This window comes from Scardinius erythrophthalmus (genome assembly GCF_964197995.2).
Source record: "Scardinius erythrophthalmus genome assembly, chromosome: 5".
Taxonomy (NCBI): Eukaryota; Metazoa; Chordata; class Actinopteri; order Cypriniformes; family Leuciscidae; genus Scardinius; species Scardinius erythrophthalmus.
Window position 1 is genome coordinate 44,189,775 of NC_138225.1, and position 22,552 is coordinate 44,212,326.

Below are 22,552 nucleotides of genomic sequence, written 5' to 3' on the forward strand. Positions count from 1 at the left end.
TGGATGTATGTCATTTCCCCTCAAGTTTATGACATTAACTTTGAACATGATCCACTATTGTCTTGCAAAACTGAAAATGTTCAAATAAGTTTCTTGCCCACATTTTAAAAGTACATCTATTGTTAAATGTTATATTCATTTGTGTAAAAAAAAATGTGTATGTGTATATGAATTTCTTTGATATATCCTCACTCTTGATAAGTTAACTAAGCAATCCTGTATAAAAACCATGTCTTTATTGAGCAAATTATTCACAGAAATAATGAGGATTTACATGCATAATACATTCTAATTACATAAGATGCAACCAAAAACAAATTAGATTTCAATACAAAAATATACACATATAAACACAAATACTATGAACAGCATTACGTTCAAGACATAATGTTTCTATGCAGAAGACTCAGAGTTTAATTGTGCTGTGGTATTGATGAGATCTCTGGGTAAAGTCTCTCTTGCCTCCTGCATGCGCTTATGGGCCCTCTGAAACGCTTCTGAAATCACAAACACAGACCAAATCAGAAAAGAAACATATCCTGCAAAATCTGATATATTGTCATTCTGTACTTCAGTCAAAACAAACTAGATTTTTACATTTTCTGAAGTCTGTACAATGATGCAAGAGTATCTTGGGTGGTTAGTAGGGCATTACTGGACGGTTGCTGAAATCAACCAGAATTGATGGTGGCCCAAATCAAGAGCCCACCAAGTCACTATGATATTCTGGTGTATAGTTGTATGTTTTGGGTTCTCCCTTAATGTACATCTAAAGTTGCATTTACTGTTGCACAGTGGGCAAAATCCAGTCCTTCTAATAGGATTTTGCGCAATTTCGTTGGTTGCGTAAATTCGCCACGTTGACCAACAGAAAGGAGCTTAGTTCGAAAGTGACTTCTGTGTGAACAATGTTTTATACATCTCTACACTGCTGACCTTCTTTTGGCCGAACAATTACGCTAAAATTTCATTAACGTGACTGCATTAATTTTTGCTAATGTGACTGCATTCAAGACTTTTTTGCTACTTATGCTGTAACACCAAAGCTGCTGCTTTTCACACTGTTGTACTTACAGAAACCAAGGTCCCGTTGTTCAAAAGTAATCTGATAGGATTTCAGCTATCGGATTAAATCAAATCTTGAAAATGTGTTTTTTGATCACAAAATCCAATTTTTTCAACCAAAGAGGTTGAATTAAGAGAGCATAAATGTTACAAATTAAGTGTTATTTTATGTTTTTTTTTGAGAAAATGATAAAAGGGGAAGACTTGATAGTGTGTAATTGTGTTTAATGTTCAATTACATTGGTATTATTAGAACCATTTAAATTACAGTGGGTTACCATTGTGGAGAAGAATGGAGCATTTCGTTAGGGTGTGGACTGTTTCAGTTATTTTCAACTGCTTTGGCTGAAGGAGCATGTCAATTTTAGCATTTAAGATACTAATATGTGCTATAGCAAATAGCTAGCTATAGTCTATCAGTTCAATTGTGTGTCACTAAAATAAATGAAATCTTGAATGAATGAATAAATGAATCTTTGATGAATGAATATATAAATATGAATACCTGAATCATGTCAGGGAGCCTTTAAAAATTCACTTTGAGACTACTTAAATGGGTCGCTTAAAATGACTTCATTCCATGATGTTTAAAGGGATACTTCAGGATTTAGCATTAAGCTTTGTATTAGTAGAAAACCTGTAGTATTTTCAAATTACCGTGCTTTCCACCCTCATATCCCCCTGAGACAAGAGATTTATGTATTTTTTGTCTGGAAAAAATCCTCCGATGGCGCAAAATCGTCATTTCATCAATCGTCATCGGCCAGAGGCTAAAGACTACAGCCAGTAGATGGAGCTGTTCCGCATGTTTTCAGCCCGCCCATAGAGGGTGGGATCTCACTCACAGAATGTACACAGTATCAGCCGTCTTTCTTTGGAAGCTAAGCTAGCAGGCTCTTGTTCTGTGGAGAAAGCTGAATAGTAGGAGAAAGCTGAGTAAGTAGGGGTTACCATCCTCCTTTTCCCGGACTTGTCCGGCGGGCGAGATAGTTCAAAATGTCCGGGATTCAGCTTTTGCATTCTGCGGTCGCCATTCATTGTTTACATGCACCCCTTTTGTTTCAATCTAACTGAATTCATTCCAATTGGTGAATCTGAATGTAGTGTTTACATGAACGCTAAACAAGTGATCGGTTGATGTGCGTTTTACCATTGCTTAGAAAATTCCTGCTCCTCCGTGAGAGATGCGAGACCCGGCGCGCCTCAGTAATGACGCCACCGGCCTCGCGCCGTTCTCCCGCGGCCGTCAGCCTCGTCCTGCTTGCCACAGTAAACATGATGAATGGCGACTGTAGAACGCAAAAGCCGAATCCCGGACATTTTGGGCGATCTCTAAATCCCTGGCAAACTCATCGCGTAGGCTAGCCTTGTTGTTTGTTTTCAACTGCGCTCCCTTACCGGTAGGCGTGGCCTCCTAAGGCAGCAAAGCAAGTGCATTCTGGGAGTTGTTGTCTTTCATCCACATAAGCCAAAAATACATTTTCTGGGTTTTCTCAGTCTAGAAAGCTCCAAATTAAAAAATTTCTTCACATTTCTTCTACTTAAATTACCTATTTTAAATACACATTCATCTTCCCAGAGGTGAAGTATCCCTTTAAGTTACATGAACAAATTATGTTTGTTTAACGTAACCCAGTTATGTGGAACCTGTTGACATAAAAAAAGTTAATTAAAGCCAACATATCATTTTTTGAGTGAGATTGGGACGAAATAAGTGGAACAATTAGGGGGTTGTTAAAATGCCTAACCCTAAATATGAACATGTACTTACTTTGCAATTACCTCAGCAAACAGCACTAATTAATAGCAATAAAAGTCCTATCTCAAGTTAGACCTGCCTTACCCAGAACATTATACACAGAGCCCTGCTGACTGTGGCCTCCCAACTGATCCAGAACAGTCTGTCTCCTTTTCTTCAGGGTGCTGGCATCAACAAAAGCCCTGAATAAAGTACAGCAAGCACTTACAATCTCAAAGGGATAAAATGTAACTGCTGCAGTAACAAAATGCATGATTCACTGATTGTGTTGGCCAACCTGGCATGCTGGATACAATTAAGAGTAAAGGTCACACTTCCAGTGGTTTGAGTGCGAAAGCCAAAGCGACTCAATCGCTCTCCCTAAAAAAAGAAGCAAAGTGAATTAATGGACACGCTAATACAAAAATACAGCACAACATGTATAATGAGTCACCTTGAAAGTGCCAGGTACTCTGACATAACTGATGTCCTCGAGTTCAGGTGCTCCGCCGATGAAGAAGCGTCTCAGTTCAGCCACTGTGCCGGGCTGGAGGGGTCTCCATGTGCGGCAAGTCATTCTGTGACGCCCTGAGAGCATAAAGCCACTATTGAACAAGCTGATACAAATATAGCCTACTTTATAAAACCTACTTGTACAAAATGACTTGTAATACAGTTCATATATGATATCCAGAGCCCAGTCAATATTTAGTTTAATCCTGCAGTTATTATGTTGATTTTATTTTATGTGATGTTTTGAAACACAATGTAAAATACCTGCTTTCAGTTTTCTTATTATCAATATCTTTATAGAGCGTTAAATAGAACAGCATGTATTTGAATTAGAAATATTATAATGAATGGTTGTATGTTTTCCAGTTTGACCATGCGACCCATTATCCTAATTTTACTCCCAAAAGTTCAATGATTCTCAAATGCTGGTTACAAATTGGGGCATTAGTACAGTTCAGTATACAGTTCTTCATTCTCAGAATAAATGTTTGTTCTTCTTAGTGTTGAGGAAATTACATTTTAACTTAAATTGGTGTGTTACAATTTGATGCTGTCACTTTCATTTTAAACCTGCTTATGGTTTTTAGCAGGTAAATTCAATCCCCCCCCCAAACCCCCACAAAAAAAGTAAAAAAAAAAAAAAAAAAAACTATTAATGTTTATGGTGCCAATACGTCACTCACATCAAAATTTTACTCCTAAACAAAATATTTGCTTTGTGAATTTGGTTATGCATCATTAAAATGAACAGAATCAAAAGAACAATTCATTGATGAATTGAATATGACTATATTACACCATGCAATACTTCATAACAAAAGACTGTCCGACTCCTACCTGGCGTTGAGGGAATGACCAGGAATCCATAGCCCTCAGTTCTATAGCGCTGCCAAAAATCCAGTGAGAGGACTTTGAAATACAGCACAGGCCACTGGGATAATGACCCTGCACAGAACATCAGCACTTGTGTTTATTCACTGAAAATGTATTGACAATGGTACTTTATTTTTATATCAGGTAGTTATCTATGTAAAGTATTTTTCCATTTTTTAGTTACAGATATTCTGAGGCAATCAAAGATCTCACCATCAGATTCATCTTCTTTATGGAAGAAGGTCTCAAAGCTGAATGGATAGGAGAAGAAGGCAACATCCTCCTATAAAACAGAGAACATGCTTACCACAGTTACATGAACACAGAGCCAGTTGATGGGGTTAACTAAAATGACGGATTACCTTTCCCATGCTGCGTGTGCGACATGTCTGAGTCACACCAGACAGACACTGAATGGGAACACTGGACCAACCTGAAGAATATAGAGCAATCACAACACCATTAATTACTGACAGAAAATGCACAAAACCGAAATATAGTAAAACGTGAAATGTCTGTGTTGATTTAAAAATCTTGCTTTCCCCTGTTGTTTGATTTCATGGAAACAGACACCAGTGATTTTGCCAAGAGATCTCTTATTTATTTATTTTATATAAGACATAGGAGGAAGAGACAATGGACTCTCCAGCACACACTCAAAGTCTCAAAGTCTCTCCCACATCTTCACAAAATACAATGAGTACAATGATTATGAATGTATATAAAAAGTATAAAACAGATACATAATACTACTGATTATGAATATTGATAAAAAGTAATAATACTAAAAACAGTATTAAATGATGATATTTAAATCTTCAGTCTGAATGCATGTTCTTTTTTTTGTTAAGAATAACTATTGTTTTATCATTTAAAACTTATCAAACATTTTTGTGAAATGCTTTGCTTGGAAAGTGTGCTTGTGCTTTCTTTAAAATAAATGTCACTTCATTAGATTTTGTCATCAAAAGCAATGTCATGTATATTTAATAAGTGTGGCTTAACTGTTTAAATAATGGTTGCCACTGTGTGTATGAGAGTAGATTGACTTACTGTTTGGTAAATCCAGGAAGAAGTGGATGTAAAGATTGTCATACGCATAACCCTGAGCAGAAACTAAAGAGAAAAATTGCCATATTATGATCAGTAACATTTGAGACCCAGTTAAAAATGTAAAATATATTGGAGACACTGTACAATTTAAGCATGCATATAATGTATTGATGTTGTACTGCTTCCTCCCCCTGTAAATCTGGCCTCATTTTTAATTTATTATAACTGTTATACTCACCAATCTCTCCATTTACAATCAGGCGAAGTATCCCAGGAGGTGGCTAAAGGAAGTTTTTGGAGAATCAGAATGAAAGGTTTACCTTTTTTATTTGGATTATAATTTAAACAGTTTTTTTTTCTAATACTATGACATTTGGATAATAATTAGAATTCTTACCATCTCAAAGTCTTGGCCAACCAGGCTGTTGAGATAATCTTTGTGACGTGTGTACAGCTAAAAAGAAAGAAAGAAAGAAATGTGTGAGAATGATGAATCCACCAGACAGGGTTAAGCAATCCAACAATGAGCCTTGGGCCAGCCAATGAATTCCATACTGCTCCAGGGACGCTCTCTGTACAGTAAGTCAAGTTTAAGATGCTTTGATGAGCAGAGTCTACTAAAAAGTAACCAAGAATTGTCACACTGGGACTATGTTCCAAACTGTGTAGGTACACTCCCAAAGCGAAGGGTGATGCAAACAGTCAAGCTCCAAACAGTGTTATACTGCTGTAGTATTTATTCAGATTTTGAATTAGCTTCTATTTTCTGTTATTCGAATTTTAGTTTAAGTTTTTAAGAAGTATTTTCTTATTTGCTTTTAGATTTTAGTTCTTACACTTAAACCTATTTTATTTCAGTTTCCTCAATTGTAACATTTCTATTTTTTTTCCCATCTAATATTTATATTTAGTTTTATTTCAGAAAACGGAAATTATTTTTAATAAATAAAATAAAACCTTTTTGCCTTATATGACACCTTGACACAACGTTTTAGTCAAAATCCAAGGCCAAAATATCATATTTATCCTTTGCAGATATGGAAATTCCAAAACCAATTGCCCAGATGGCGAACATAGTTTATTTTAATGTAACTCAAATATAAACATTTTACATTACATAATTATATCCAGTGCAGGGAAGTGTCAACAGAAAAAAAGTTAATTCTAATTTGTGACATTTTGTGAATCAACTATGAATGACCCCTATTTGTGTAGTGTAAGTGCATGACCGTTACCAATCATTGCTAAGGAGGAGTGTTTCAAGTCAGTCACATATGAGATTCCATTTCAGCTCTCTAGGGTTTGGAACAGGAGCTAAAAGTTTAGACCAGGGGTGTCCAAACTTGATCCTGCAGAGTTTGTGTTGAGGCAAGTTGGAGCTAAACTCTGCAGGACAGTGGCCCTCCAGGAGCAGGATTGGACACCCCTGGTCTAAACCGTGTGATAAACCACCAATCCTAAGCAAGGGGAATTGGCCATACATCTTTGTACATGCGCTGCTCTCTCTCTTTCTCCTCCGCATGAATGTCTGATGAGGCATTCTCCAGATACAGCCTCCACACCTCCCTCTTCTCCCCCTCTGTTTCCAGCCTGGAGTGAAAGACAGTCAAATACTTTTCACAATGAAGTCACATTATTCTAAAGAGAAATTGATAGAAATTGGTGGGTCTTGCCTGTAGGCTCCTCTGTTGTTGTTTAAGTCTGGTTTTAATGTGATTACTCCATTACCGTCTGCTTTTATTGTGCATAATACATATTCATTCTCTTTCAGGCCCAACCTATAAAACACAGTCAGCTCAGTCAGTTGATAGATCAGATCTCATTCTCTTGTCTGTTTATTTCACATTACTTTAAGACTCATATTATAAAAATCTAATTCTTGAACTTAAGAGTAAAATAAAGGAGTTTGTCTGTAACGTTTCTGAAGATAATTTGCATAGAAGTCTTAAAGGTGCAGTAGAAAAATTGTCCAGCTGGTTGAAAATGGTGATATTGAACTACATAATGCATTTTGGATGCAAAATACCTTAAATAACATGATAAGTGGACCTCAAGTTAAATTAATTATAATAAAATGTATGATGTGACCCTTTTAAGTGGCTATTGAAGAGTATCATTGTCTCACTTACTTGCCAGAAGGCCCAAGATCTCCCATGATGTGCATGGTCTGCACTGGTGTGTTGATGATGTGGCTGTTCTTTATGAACTCCTCTGAAGGCTCCCATGTGATTAAACGCGACTTGGGAACATTAGACTCTCTAAATTATGGAAAAAAATAAAAATAAAAATTATGTACAGGTAAATCTTCTAAACTTCCAAAATATGCTACATCTTTTACAGAAACTGTACACTTACACAGGACGTCTCTCTTGTCTCCTGTGTCTAACATTGGCCATGCGTTCTGCTAAGAAGGTTGGTACTGACTGAGCTGGGGTCAGCATACTTTGAGCTTGCTGCCAATAAAATCACAACTTCAGAAAGCTATAAAACATACAGTATGTGTCTATATATCTACTGGTGAATCTCACCAAACCTGTCGAAATCATGTCTGGGTAATTTTTTCACCGCAAATATTTATTTATTAGTAAGAAATTAGATTTAGCTTGAAGCAAGCAAGCATGAAACGGAAGTCGCGATAGCCTTTTCTTCCCTATCGTGACGTTTAACCAAGTGGAATGTAGGGCGGGACATGATTTTGTCCATCGGGAATTACTTGGATTGCTGTGGTTTGCTATTGCTGTGATGTCATGTGAGTGACCTTGTGTCATTGCAAGAGGAAGGGGAACTTATTTTAAGGACTACGAGGGCACATTCATTAAAAAAATAAAATAAATCATCTGCATGGATAAATCATTAATGATGGAATATTCCATAAACAATTACAATTCAACAATTCTGCTTTCATGGTGACTTTTAGGAAAATAAAGCCTAATTTAGAAACATTAAGATATTTTGTATTGTGACATTATTTTTATGTCAATTCTTAATTTCTCATATTGTCATGACAATGCAATGCACAATGAAAAACATCCTCAAATAGTTCACCCCAAAATTCTTTCTTTCTTCTGTGTAACACAAAAGAAGACATTTTTTTAAAAGAATGTTGGTAACTGGTAATAGTTTAGATTTCCATTGACTTCCATTGTATGGACAAAAATTCATAAAGATTTGTAACAGGGACACTGTAAGTGAGAAATAAAGGGCACTTTATTTTACATAAGTGTACTTAAAGTACTGGGTAATATAAGGTAAATACATGTGTTAAGGTTAGGTTTAGAGGTAGGTTCATGGTTAGTACCTAGTTATTGTAATTACTATAATAAGTACATAATATGTACATGGGGAACAGGACTATAAAATAAAACGCTACCAACATTGTTTTTTTTTTTCGTGGTGGATTATGACCTGGGTATGTTTTTTTTTTAGTTTAAAAAAAGCAAACAGTAGTCAACCAACCTCTTCCCATTTGGAAAAGCGATCAAAGTCTGTGTAGGTGAAAATGCGCTGGTTTTGCCTTCTTTTGGATCTTTCAATTGCCGTGATTTCTGTGTGATACTGGCGCTCCAGTGGTGTTTGACAGTTTGACTCTGTTTGGTAAAGGTCCACTTCATACTGCACATGAATAGCAAGCAGAACTCATCAGATACACCATGAAAACAGGTAACCTGCCGACTATCTAGCACACATCTTTGCCCTCACTAGTCTCCTACCTGGCTGAAGAACTTCTCTTGCCAACCAACCACCAGTTCCTCCTCATCAGTGGCTGTGTTAGAATGAGAGAGAGAAAATATTATAAACAATATTATAAAAATATTATCCACAATATACCAGGTAAATAGTTGTGACTACTTTTTAACAGGTTTATATCCATGTCTTTCACATACTGGAGGCTGATTGTGTATGAGAGCTGAAGGTGTCTAGCTCTATAACTCCTCTTTCCTGCTGAGAAATCATTTGCTGATGAAGGTGTTGAGACAGAGCAGCTGTCGAGGTCACACGCTGTATACGCACTCTAAAAAGTAACAAAAAGAACCATGGTAATACCATGTTTTTAGGCATAATACAATAGTACTTTTTAGTGACTTGGAGTAGCCTACCATGTATAATGTAAGTAATCTATTTAGTAATCTTTTTATAATCATTTTCCCCCATCTCTTTTTTTATTTTTATTTGTATAAATCTCTTATTTGTTATGGTGCAGTAGAGATGGCAAAACCGTGGTAACGTTACTTCGATATATAATGGAACTGAAATTAATTTACCATGGTTTTACATGGTACTGCATGGCAATTCCAGGAATAGCACGGTACTCCCATGTCCAAAAGACATTATCATGTATTTAATACTGAGTATACTTTTGTTATAAATGTCGGGTACAGTACAGTACAGTACACTCAAGCGACGTGACTTACCGTATGCGTAAGTTTTTAACTGCATCCCGGGAACGGTAAACCGATTCTCCGGTGTCCGTGCACCAGCCGTCGGCCATATCTGACACTCAGCCTCAGAAAAGAAAAAAAAATCTTTAGATTTATTGTACCATCTGCATCGGTTACTAAAGTTGATACGTTTTTAATAATAATACTCGGGTAGGAAGTACACTCGGGTCTCGTTGCATGGTAACACCAAACGGAAGAAGCCGGAAGTCAATTGTGCGCATGCTTGGTACGGATATAAATACGCTGTTCTCAAATCAGCCTGAGCTGCTTTCTGAAGCATTACACAGCAAAGGGACCAGTAGCCACAGCTGATCTGGGAGCAGAAGCGGTTGTAAAAACACTCCACGCTTCACATCCACATGACAACTGCTAATGAACTGGAAGCTGTTCCACATGGTTGTATTTGATGTTGAACAACGAACATAGTTGTTTAGATATGCTTGAGGTCGGTTCTTTTTATATATCGCATGCTAATAATATAGACATTTCTGATTCATTTAATGTTTAAATAACGTTGCTGATACTTTGATCCTGAAGGGCAAGTTAGCTTTTTGGTTAGCAGCTGCATCTAACTTCTTAAACCAGGTTTGCTGCTCTTAGCTAGACTGGTGTTCAGCTGGTTTTGCAAGTCAGTCAGCTGGTCTACCAGACTGACCAGTGGAGAAATAAAAAACATAAAGCCAGACTGTTTGAAACCAGCAAACTACCTTAAGCTGGTTAAAGCAGTTTTATTAAAGCATACCTTACCAAGTTATTAAAGGCAAATATGCAGGTATGGAAAACAAGTATCCAAGTCTTCAGAGTCTCAAACCGAACTAGGAATAGATGTTTGGCTGGACTGAATGAATTATATATTACACCAGCATCTTTAACACAACATGCAGCCTATACTTGCACAAGAGCACTTTTCTTTCCAAGAGATAGTGATTCAAAGTCAGATGAGAGATTTACCTCTAATAAACTCAAAAAGACATTTGTGTCTAGAGAGCGTAAATATGCTGCTACCAGAGATGATTTTCTCAAATCAACAAAAACACAGAGGAGAGAATCTCATGCAGCTCCGTCTTCAAAAACAGAGAGAAAATTGTCATCAGATCTTCAGAAACTGAGGTTTGATGATTTCAGTGAGTCAGAAACCAGAAAGATTTTGAGGCATATCCAAAAAGACTCCGAGTCAAATGAAGAACAGTTTGAGATTGTGTTCGGGGTGGGCCCTTGTTTGCTGGCCCTCACTCAGGGTAGAAGGAGGCTGAGTCGTCTCTTTGTGAAGAACAGCGAGGGCCCGCAGAGAGATGTGATTTTGAAGGTCTGTCAGGAGGCTGTCAGTCGTGGTGTGCAGATACAGAGAGTCAGCAAGCAAACACTTGACAAGATGTCTGGTGGAAAGGTGCACCAGGGATTGTGTCTGCAGGCAAGTTCTCTTGAGTTTCTCAACGTGGAAAGACCAATAACATCTCATGAGGCGAGGAATCACAGGGCATTATGGCTGGTTTTGGATGGGGTGCAGGATCCGATGAATCTTGGAGCCATTTTGCGGTCTGCGTACTTCCTGGGAGTGGATCGGATTGTCTGCAGCATTCAAAACAGGTGGAGTGAAAAAAGGCTTTTTTGTGTTTATTACGTCATAATATGGACTGTAGGATCTAAAACAACATAACAGCCTAGTTATGATCAAAATATGCTTTTAACTTAATCTTTGAACGAACTCTGTACTTTGCTTCTGATTACTTGCTCTCTTTTTTGTTAGCTGTCCTCTGACGCCCACAGTGAGTAAAGCCAGCGCTGGTGTGATGGAGATCATGGAGGTGTTTGGCTACAGAAACTTGAAAGATATGATAAAGGTCTGGAAGTTGATCCATCCACTTCACCTCACTGTGTTTACATGTGTGGCCTGTAGAGGGCAGTCAAATAATACAATTGTGGTTTAGTCCAAGGTTTTACAAACTGGGATCCAGGGATTCCTATAGGGGGCCGCAAAGATGTTTTGTTTGGAGGAATAAAGTAAAAAAAAAATGTTTTGCTTTCTTAATACTCGTCGGAAATCATGAGAATAATTGTGTATTCTTTCTTGTGACAACCAAAGTTTGTGATCAGTCCCTCCAGGATTGTGCAATCGTGAAAATAAACAGCAAATTCTACTAACCGCCACATTATTTGTGACAGCTTATAATAATTATCCCCAAGGGGGAAAAGCAATACTAGCTAATCAAAATATATAATTCTGAGCTCAAACAAATTGATCAATACATGTTCAAGTGCAGTGAATTCTTCTGTAAAATGAGCAGGGATGGATCAGCCACATGGAGCACTGGGACTTTTGACACCCATCAGGTTATATAAGAAATGGTGTTTTAAAAGGAAAGGAAAGTTCTTTTTGGTAATATTTAGGCTAATATTTCCAAGTGATCTCTCCAAATCATTAATTTGCCATCTACACTTGTCTTTTGTTTTTTTCAACCTGTTTACAGTTTATTTCAGTAATTTTTCAGGTTTACAGGTAACTGCTCCTTTCACTAATGCTAACTCTATAAGTAGATAATGATTGTTGGTGTTTTTTCCCCCTGCAAATCAACACAAAAATGTTGCAAATATCAACACAATTTTTGAGAAATGCAAATTCTGTCTTTTTGGGGGACAAAAACTGGAAAGAAGTCCTGAAAGTCCCCAAAAACCAGAAAGTGAAATCATGGTGGGACTGTTTCATAGTTACAAATAAAAGCAAATCTTCAAACAGTGACAGTATTACAGTCAATTAATGTAATGCAGTCATTTTTATGCATTAAAATGTATAACTTGTATTAAAACATGACTTTATATTTTAGGAAGGAGGTCATTTGCAAGGTGTTCATCATACATGGCATCAAAACCTTTGTAAACCTTGGTTTAGTTTACAAATGGAGTGGAACATTTGAGAATTATCTGACAGTCTTTCCATCTGTAGAGGGCAGTTAAAGAAAACCGTTGAGGTTTAGACTGTGTCTGTCAAGTCCTTTTGAGAAACATACTGTATCTTTATAACATTATAACCAATTTTGTTTCACATTATAGGTGAAATTAGAACATGGTTGGCAAGTAGTTGGCACTGTTGGATTAGAGGAAGGCAATCCGGAATCCCCTGTTATGCCATGTTCAGATTTCAAGATGTCTAGACCCACACTGCTGTTAATGGGTATGTGTTTTCGAACTTATTCGGACAGATAATTGTTTTGTTCTCTATGTGTTGTTTAAACACTAGTCCTTCCATCCACCATAGATCATTTTTCAAATTGTTTATCGGATCTGTCTCAGCTGCTGCCTGAACCTAAACAAACAGATGAACTAGACGAACTAACCAGCACTATGAGCACCGTTCTCTCTGGAAAATGGGATATTGTTGCACCTATGAGACTAAAAAAGGTCAGAGAGAAAATTAAAGCACCATGGTACAACAATACTACTCGTGTTCTAAAGAGAGAAACCCGTAATTTAGAGCGTAAATGGAAACAAACTAATTTAGAGGTTTTTAGAATCGCTTGGAAAGACAGTACGTCACGCTATAAAAAGGCCCTAAAAGCGGCCAGGGCTGAGCATCTCCGCAAACTAATAGAAAATAACCAAAACAATCCTAGGTTCTTATTTAACACCGTGGCTAGACTAACAAATAAACAAGCGTCACCTGAACAAAATATTCCGTTACAGTTTAGTAGTAATGATTTCATGAATTTTTTCACTGAGAAAATAGAAAACATCAGATCCACAATTGTAAACGTTCAATCTTCAATCGCGCCTTATAATTCAGCCTCGATTATCACCCCGCAAGAACAATTACAGTGCTTTACAACTATAGAACAAAAAGAGTTAAATAAATTTATCATTTCCTCTAAAACAACAACATGTTTATTAGATCCCATACCAACTAAACTATTGAAAGAAGTGTTACCTATAGTGGAAGAGCCTCTCCTCAATATTATTAACTCGTCTTTATCTTTAGGTCATGTTCCAAGAACATTTAAATTGGCAGTTATAAAACCACTAATTAAGAAACCACAATTAGACCCAAATAACCTAGCAAATTATAGACCCATTTCAAATCTTCCTTTTATGTCCAAAATATTAGAAAAAGTTGTGTCTGCCCAACTGGGCTCTTTCTTGCAAGAAAATGACACCTATGAAAAGTTTCAGTATGGGTTCAGGCCGCATCATAGCACTGAAACTGCGCTCGTTAAAATCACAAATGATTTACTCTTAGCTTCTGACCAAGGCTGTATCTCAATACTAGTTTTACTTGATCTTAGTGCTGCGTTCGATACTATAGATCACACAATACTCTTAGATCGGCTACAAAACTATACCGGTGTTCAAGGACAAGCATTAAGCTGGTTCAGATCATACCTATCTGACCGCTACCATTTTGTCTATTTAAACGGAGAAAAATCGATCATAACTCCAGTAAACTATGGAGTGCCGCAAGGATCTGTGTTAGGCCCTCTATTATTCTCAATATATATGCTGCCACTTGGAAATATTATAAGGAAACATGGAATTAGTTTCCATTGTTATGCTGATGACACTCAACTATATATTTCATCACGGCCGGATGAAAACGCTAAATTATCCAAATTGACAGAGTGTGTTAAAGATATAAAAGATTGGATGACGCACAATTTTCTTTTATTAAATCCAGATAAGACAGAGGTAATACTTATCGGTTCAAAAAACCGCCCACAAAACCTCCTTCAATACAACTTTAACATAGTAGGGTGTCCTGTTACTTTATCCTCTACAGTAAAAGACCTGGGTGTTATATTAGATTGTAACTTGTCTTTTGAAAATCATATTTCATATGTTACAAAAACAGCCTTTTTTCACCTTAGAAATATTGCTAAATTACGTAACATGCTATCTGTTTCTGATGCAGAAAAGCTAGTTCATGCATTCATGACCTCGAGACTAGATTACTGTAATGCTTTATTAGCTGGTTGTCCTGCATCCTCAATAAACAAGCTACAGTTAGTCCAAAATGCCGCCGCTAGAGTTCTTACTAGATCAAGAAAGTTTGACCATATAACACCAATTTTATCATCACTACATTGGTTACCTATAAAGTTCCGTATTAATTACAAGGTATTGCTACTGACTTATAAAGCCCTAAACGGCTTAGCTCCAGTTTATTTAACGGATCTTCTATCGCCCTATAATCCATCGCGCTCTTTAAGATCACTAAATTCGAGGCTTCTGGTCATACCTAGGATATCCAGATCCACCAAAGGAGGGAGAGCATTTTCACATTTAGCACCAAAACTCTGGAATAGCCTTCCTGATACTGTTCGTTGCTCAGATTCGCTCTCCCAGTTTAAAACTAGATTAAAGACGCATCTCTTCAGCCAGGCATTCATATAATATTTTAATCTTACAGTTAAATCCGGTCTCTACTTCATAAACGCCAGAGGAGAACTGGCCCCCGACTGAGCCTGGGTTCTCCCAAGGTTTTTTTTTTTCTCCATTAGGTCACCTAATGGAGTTTTTCGGTTCCTTGCCACTGTTGCCTTTGGCTTGCTCAGTTGGGGATACTTAATTTGATTAATCGATTCAACAGTGCTATTGATCTGCATTACCAAACGTGGATGTTTTACACCAGAAACATACACTGATGTACTATTTTATTTAATACTGTGAAGCTGCTTTGATATAATCTGTATTGTGAAAAGCGCTATATAAATAAAGTTGACTTGACTTGACTTGACTTGTCTCTGCTTGTGCTGTCAGGTGGAGAGGGTGACGGTCTGTCTCCAGACCTGCGTCAGCTGTGTGATATCCTGCTCACCATCCCTCCACGCAGACACCTGCACCCTGGAGTAGAATCACTCAATGTGTCTGTAGCCACAGGTATGTGTTCCTTAGAACCACAGCTCAGGAGGATTTTTTGTAAATATATATAAATGAATTTAATTAAATAAAAAATTATCAAAAATTAAAAATGAATAGCATCACCTGTAAAGGTTTATTATTGGAGCCAAATGAAGAATAAGATGTGTTCTGGCGATTGGCGTGTTTAAGCGCAGCTAAAAGAAAGACGCAACTGTACAGATCGGGTTATTTCGGGAACTTTTTTGCCCCATGCACACAAGAAGTCATTTAGACATTTGCAACAGTTAATTTTTTTACACAAACACAATAAATTACGCAATTAATCTGCTTTGCAGTTCATGACTCAGTTGTTTTCGCTCGCAAATTGTTGTTCACAGGCCTGCAATGCTTTTGGCCGTATTTGTGCGCAAAAACCGTGCCAAAATTGTAAGTGCGGAAAAATGGAAGTCAGAAGAATAGAGATCCTATTTATTTTGCGTTAGCATGAAGCTGCAGTTTCACAATACATGAATTGCACTTACGAATAACAGTAAAATTCTGCAAATATTTTTTTCTTACACTTGAAAGGCGATTTACACCTTTACAAATCTTCTCTTGCGCATGCAAATTAAATTTACGCTTGCAATCGTATGTACACTTTCACAAATCTTACCCTGCGCATGCAATTCTTTGACATGATTTTATCTTCATATTTCCGTGTTTTCCTTCTTCCAGGCATCCTGCTGCACTCTCTTCTGTCCACACGCACAGGAAGCTGATGATGATGATGATGATGGCAACAAGGACAAGGCATCAGCATGATTTACTCAGATGTCTCTCATTAGCCCCCTACAGTGATTAATGACTGGATTACTTCATCAATTAACAGTCTGAGAGTCTGGAGAGGCCCATTGATCAGATAAAGAGAGGGTGTAGATGCATTTTGGTCAAGTTACTGACTATGACCACCTTTTTTGATACAAGACCTGCACTTTACAGGGTCTCCAATCATCTGGGAAATTGTGCTTCTAAAAACAGAGGTGTAATGTTTAATTATTCATCTTGTTCCTGAAACATGTTAATTAGATAAGTGCTTTATCACTGTAAACATTTACCACATGAAAATGGATGGAAATCCAAGTTAATTTCATTTTAAATAAATATGCTGTAGATGGTTATGTTTATTGATCATTCTTTGAAAATTCCCATGAAAGCTGAATATGTAGTTAACTATTTGCAGTTTATATACCCGGTTGACACATGCTGTACATTTTCATTGATGGATTTTGCAGTTGCTTTCATACAAAGTGACTTGCAGATTCAAGGTATACAAGTTATCTGTTCATGCATTCCCTGTGAATTAAACTTTTGACCTTGGTGTTGCTGAGTTGCTACATGCTCTGTTTGACTGGAGCTACAGAAATATACAACTACTACGTTTTACTCTTCAAATATATCTCTGAGCTTTGTAGGATGCTTGTTGAGGCTAGTGCACCTATGTGACAATAAAGCAGCAAATGTTACAAATATTTGTATATTTAAAGAGCTTGCAATGCATTTTAACAATTTGGCGTCAAAATGTAGGGGTAGTGCTGTATATACTCTACTATTCAAAAGTTTTGGGACACTACATTTTTTATGAAATTAATAGTTTAATTTATCAAGCATGCATTAAATTGACCAAAAGGGACGGGAAAGACATTTAATGTCAAATGTTTCTATTTCTTTTGAACTTTCTATTAATCAAATAATCCTGACATTTTTTTAAAGGGTTCATTCACCCAGAAATTTTAATTCTGTCATTAATTACTCACCTTCACGACGTTCCAAACACGTAAGACTTTCGTTCATTTTCAGAACACAGATGAAATCAGAGAGCTTTATGTCCCTCCATTGACAGCAATGCAACTACCACTTTGACGCTTCAAAAAGTTCACAGAGAGATCATAAAATAATCCATGTGAATTGAACGGTTTAGTCCGAATTTTCTTAAGAAACTCGGTTGCTTTATATGATGAACAGATTGAATTTGGGCTTTTATTCACATAGAAGCTCAAACATGTTCGCTTGACGTGCGAGAACCAATGAGGTTCATTCTTGTGTTACGCAGCACGTTTGAGCTTCCACAAGAGCCAATGAGGTTTATTCTCATGCATCAAGCAGGTTCGGTTGAGCTTCTGTTTATGTTCGCTGATCAATGTTTATATGTGAATAAAAGCCTAAATTCAATCTGTTCATCAAGTAAAGTGATCGAGTCTCTTCAGATAATTCGGACTACCTTTGGACCTCTCAATTCATATGGATTAGTTTTACAATCTCTTTATGAACTTTTTGAAGCCTCAAAGTGGTAGTTGCGTAGCAGCAAAAGCTCAGATTTCATCAAAAAGATCTTCATGTGTTCCGAAGATGAACGAAAGTCTTACAGGTTTGGAACGACATGAGGGTGAGTAATGACATAATTTAAATTTTTGGGTGAACTAACCCTTTAAGAAACTGTTTTTAACATTAATAATAATAATGATTTTATTATTTTACTTGAGCACCAATCAGCATATTAGAATGATCTCTGAAGGATCATGTGACACTGGAGTAATAGCTGCTAACAATTCAGCTTTGCTTCACAGGGATAAATTACATTTTAAAATATATTCAAACATAAACCAGTTATTTTAAATAGTATTTTGGATCAAATAAATGCAGCCTTGGTGAGGAAAAGTAAAGTGACTTTTTTCAAAAACATTTTAAAAACATTACGACCTCAAATTTTTTAATGGTAGTGGAAATCCTGGTAATGTTAGGCAGTAATTTAATGCATTCTGTACTGTTTACTGCCTCGTTGCAAAAATAAAAATTGAAATAGTATGGATTATACAACAATAAGCAGTAGTAGGCTAACTTGTAGATAATGGGCATGCTAACCAAAAAAACAATGACCCCTTGGTCTGATCATAAGATTAGTCAAGAAAAAGACGTTCATTTGTCATGGTTCATTTTTCACAGTGGAAATGAAGGTCATTTCTGAATATATATACACTGCAGAAATGGAATAAATATTAGCCCATGAGCGCATAGCTGATGTATTCCAACTAATAAGCAGTACTTAAGTTAGTTCAGCAGGTGGCACTGCATATATAGTATATTAGTAGGTATACCTCTGCGTTGACTATAGTAGACATCGGCATTGATTTTTATTGCTGTGAGAATTAAAGATGAGGGCTTGACACACGGAGGCTGGTGCTAGACCAGTAACATCTAGCAGCATTTACGTAAAGTTCACTGAATAGATATCTCACACCTCCATTTCCCTTCACGCTTCACAGCGAGGTGCTGACTGCAGGTTATGGACCAAGATGGTTTACAATTAAACTAAAATGTGCACGATTGGCACGCCTGCGGGGAGCAGGACAGGACGATTAAGCAGCTAATACTATAGACAGTTAGACCTCTCTTTCATTTTACCCATAGCTGCAGGGGAGAGGGAGATATTAGATTGAATGTAATGAAGCACTCTATTGTTTTTACAGGGAAGAATGATCTAAAGGTCTTTGTGACAGAAACTGCTATATGCTGATGTGTCTCATCAAGCAGCCAATTTGTTAATCCCTTCCAATAGTTAGTTGGACAGATCTGTTGATTTGTATTAGTGATCACAATAGATCATTTAGACCACTGAATCCCAACCTTGTTTGTCTTATGTACCCTCTCAAACCAAGCAGAATGGCTAAAGCATCCTCTCTTCGTTTTGATTCGGTTTGAGTAATGTAAAATTATCTATATTTATTTGGTTATTGATAAGACATGATTGGAGGAGAACTCTGCGCCCTTAATGTCATTCCAACGTCTACTTTTGAGTGTTCCTCAGACCTAAATTAAAACCATAAAAGAACATTTTCATTACTTCAGATAATAATCCGTAAATAAAGTAAACGTTAACTGAAAAAAAGTTACCAAAGTAAAATATTTTTTTGTGTGTGTGAGCATGTTCACGTACCCCTGGTTGGGAAACAATGATTTAGACCCCTGAAAATTTGAGTGTTGCTTACCCATGTAAAAACAAAATAGGGCATTGCTCTGCTTGGTTGCTATAACGTTCCTTGAATGTTCTTTTCCTATCTTTAAGGGTGGTTACTGGGTAGTTGTTTACTGGCATAAGTCAAAAAGCCCAACCCCAAATCTGTCTCCTAGATATGGCTTAATGGACGTCTATGGGATTTTTGCATATAAATTGCATGTAAAATGTCCATTCATTTGGACTGCGCAAACAAACTAATAAGCTAAATATGATGCATATTTGTCAGTTATACATAAATTGAATGGGCAAGAAGCAGGTAAGATTTCTAAATTTGTTCTAAAAAAATGGAATGTGTTTCAAATACACATAATCAGGATTTTCACCAATAAATACATTTTTTTAAATCTCATACATTTTAACTAATTGAATATTGTTTGTTCCACAGTTATATTTTTACCATGTTCATATTTTTGAAAATATGATTATTTAAATGAAAGTGTCTACCAAATGGTGTTTGATTAGTTACACACCAAAGTGGTTTGTGGTTTGATCAAATATCTAAGATAAGTATGAGCAATAGTGAGACACTTTGCACAAATTGCATTTTTAAACCAATGGTTGGGTTTGTCCATATTTGACGCAAGCATGGTTTGAAACAACACAGCATTTTTAGAGTGTGCTAGCAGGAACCCTTAATAGTCTCCACTTCTCACTGGTACTTGCTCAGTGAGCAAATTATTCAGATTCTTCCTCTGTTTACAAAATTGAAGCCAAAAGTCAACATTCACAGAGTTCCACTTTCCTCTCATGTGACATTTGTCTTTCTTTTATCAGCTCTCAGGATGAGTCGCGGGCGTATCTGCTTTTCTCGCCTTTGTGTCGGCAGGTTAGATTGACTGGCATTTCCCCTCCCCAGAGTGCAGTTCTATTAATCTGTTTAATATGCCACAGAAAGGAGCAAAGTAATGGAACAGCCAAGCGTAAAAAATGCCTGCCAGCGCTGATAGCTGGAGGTCGAGGCTGAGGGGATTTCGTAGTTCTTCTAGCACACACAGTTACATCTATCTATCTATCTATCTATCTATCTATCTATCTATCTATCTATCTATCTATCTATCTATCTATCTATCTATCTATCTATCTATCTATCTATCTATCTATCTATCTATCTATCTATCTATCTATCTATCGCATTTTGTCGCTCATGTTCACCCACCCTCTATGTACTAAATGAGGCAACTCCATTGCACAAATGAATATTCCTCATAAATTCTGTATGACAGTGTTTTAGTTCATTACAGATGGTGAGTTATTAGCTAATTTGTTCATTAAAAGTTCAGGCCAAATTGACTGAGCTGGTGTGCAAGGATTTGGCTAAATGTGGAGCCTAATGGATGAGTATTGCATTTGAGCTTCACTTAAAAAAATTAGCACATTTTAAAGTTATTCTAAAATATTATAACTATTTGCAGATGGAAAATTTGAATAGGTCAACTGAAAGTATTGTTCAATTGAGTTCCGTCAAGTATAGCTAAAGAGTTATATTATTTTATTAATTGATCAGTTTTGTTTAATAATATTTGCTTTGTCTGCTTTTTTTTAAATTTTATATTCTATAATGCAAGAGATACTGCATAATTGTATATTGAAGACTTCACATTAAATAGTCAAATGACATGCTGTGTTTGTATGCTATCACTCCAATCCATTTGTAACAAAATACAAGTCATTGGCATTCATCAATTTTCTTCCCCCCCCCCCCCCCCCCCCCCCCCCTTTCATCCTCATTTTCTCTATAATGTGCCTAGAGGGAAACTGGGTTCTATAATTATTCAACGTGCCAAATTACTGAAAGACATATAAATAAATACTGCCTGGATTAATGCCTATAGGTCTAGTCCTCTATAAATGTTTAAATATAATTAGATGTAATTAAATTGGATTAGTATTTGTGTATCGTTAGTGCAATTATATCTTTTTTTTTCTTGTATGTGGGGAAACCTTTTATACAAATGCACATTATAATGTGTTCTTTATTGACTTTACAAAATTTATTTCTTGTTTTATTAAACAATTGGTGCTACTTAAATTTAATTGAAAACCAAGCAAGACATCAGACATGCTCTGTCATTGAGTTTGGCTTCTGGTCAGAGTGTCAGACAAAAGATGACAAATAACACTGAACTGTAAACTTGTGTGTGTGAATGCCTGCATGTGTGTGTATGATGATAATGCAGAATGACACATTTGAAATGAGATTGTGGTTGCTATGGCACAGAGCCAGGAGGAGACAGACTGTGCCGTAAATGATTTGCATGTACATCATGTTCTTCCACACAGCTCGCCAGTTTCTATATGATATTCTCAGTATGGATCCTTGCAAACCTCATTTTTCTACCTGTGAACAAAGTAAATGGCCTCTTTCTCACAAAACAATAGTAAATATGTTATCTAATTTATAGGACATGTTGGACCCCTTACATAACCTAATACTAAAATGATGAGTTGGAATGTATTAAAGACATGCTCAGACACCAGAAGTTTTTAAATCCTAACCGATTATGAAATCTGTATGCTGGTTTCTCTCAAATCTCAAACATGCACATCACACACTACAAGATTTAAGATTATCATACCAGGAGGAGCACCTCGTGTGTTCTCATTGGGAAGCGGATGTAAACATGTAGCCTACGTAGCAGATCATCATCGATGTCTCAACAGGTATTTTTTTTACATTTGCTAGCAGCTTTCTACACTCACCCTGTATGTTCAAAACCAAGGCGATTTCTCCCCAGCTCTTCTCTTTGTCCGTACGGTTGTCATGATTTCGAAGACACATTTAAACGTAAATAGTTGTAGGCTATGTATTTCCAGCTAAAGAATCATTACAAATCTTTTGTATCCTAAAGATATTGGTATAAATGCCGTTTTATCATTTTATAGATACATTTTAGATCACTTCACCTTACCCCAAATCTAAACAACAATTTGATAGAGAATATAAAATGTAATGGACAGAAATGTGAAGGGAAA

General features: G+C 36.6%; 2 protein-coding genes across 4 annotated transcripts; one reads left to right on the top strand and one right to left on the bottom strand.

The window, feature by feature from the left end:
* Positions 1–215: 215 nt before the first annotated feature.
* On the bottom strand, positions 216–9,898 carry mks1 (MKS transition zone complex subunit 1). Of its 3 annotated transcripts, none has more exons than XM_081366615.1 (18): positions 9,655–9,898; positions 9,127–9,254; positions 8,953–9,005; positions 8,699–8,854; positions 7,598–7,695; positions 7,372–7,500; positions 6,916–7,020; positions 6,724–6,832; positions 5,640–5,696; positions 5,481–5,523; positions 5,243–5,305; positions 4,552–4,622; positions 4,403–4,472; positions 4,154–4,261; positions 3,258–3,391; positions 3,102–3,184; positions 2,909–3,006; positions 216–497 (listed from the first exon to the last, which is right to left on the bottom strand). In XM_081366615.1, exons 1-18 carry the CDS (start codon positions 9,729–9,731, stop codon positions 394–396), a joined length of 1,686 nt encoding a protein of 561 aa, XP_081222741.1. In that variant the 5' UTR covers positions 9,732–9,898; the 3' UTR covers positions 216–393. The 3 variants fall into 3 exon arrangements, with proteins under 3 accessions (XP_081222741.1, XP_081222742.1, XP_081222743.1); XM_081366616.1 differs by having other exon boundaries at positions 9,092–9,254; positions 9,655–9,879; XM_081366617.1 differs by lacking the exon at positions 7,598–7,695 and having other exon boundaries at positions 9,655–9,883.
* A 430-nt stretch (positions 9,899–10,328) lies between these two features.
* Positions 10,329–17,032, top strand: mrm1 (mitochondrial rRNA methyltransferase 1 homolog). The gene is made up of 5 exons (XM_081366618.1): positions 10,329–11,268; positions 11,429–11,522; positions 12,730–12,850; positions 15,427–15,546; positions 16,243–17,032. The coding sequence occupies exons 1-5, from the start codon at positions 10,448–10,450 to the stop codon at positions 16,284–16,286; spliced, it is 1,200 nt and encodes a 399-aa protein (XP_081222744.1). The 5' UTR covers positions 10,329–10,447; the 3' UTR covers positions 16,287–17,032.
* Positions 17,033–22,552: the final 5,520 nt, after the last annotated feature.

Bases quoted from the DNA above. Each gene is read 5' to 3' on its own strand.
- mrm1 (XM_081366618.1), top strand. From the start codon at position 10,448: ATGCAGGTATGGAAAACAAGTATCCAAGTCTTCAGAGTCTCAAACCGA. The intron at 11,523-12,729 runs GTCTGGAAGTTG...TTCACATTATAG, and splicing joins ACTTGAAAGATATGATAAAG to GTGAAATTAGAACATGGTTG. The intron at 15,547-16,242 runs GTATGTGTTCCT...TCCTTCTTCCAG, and splicing joins CAATGTGTCTGTAGCCACAG to GCATCCTGCTGCACTCTCTT.
- mks1 (XM_081366615.1), bottom strand. From the start codon at position 9,731: ATGGCCGACGGCTGGTGCACGGACACCGGAGAATCGGTTTACCGTTCC. The intron at 9,255-9,654 runs GTAAGTCACGTC...GTTACTTTTTAG, and splicing joins GTTAAAAACTTACGCATACG to AGTGCGTATACAGCGTGTGA. The intron at 7,021-7,371 runs GTAAGTGAGACA...TGTGTTTTATAG, and splicing joins GATCTTGGGCCTTCTGGCAA to GTTGGGCCTGAAAGAGAATG.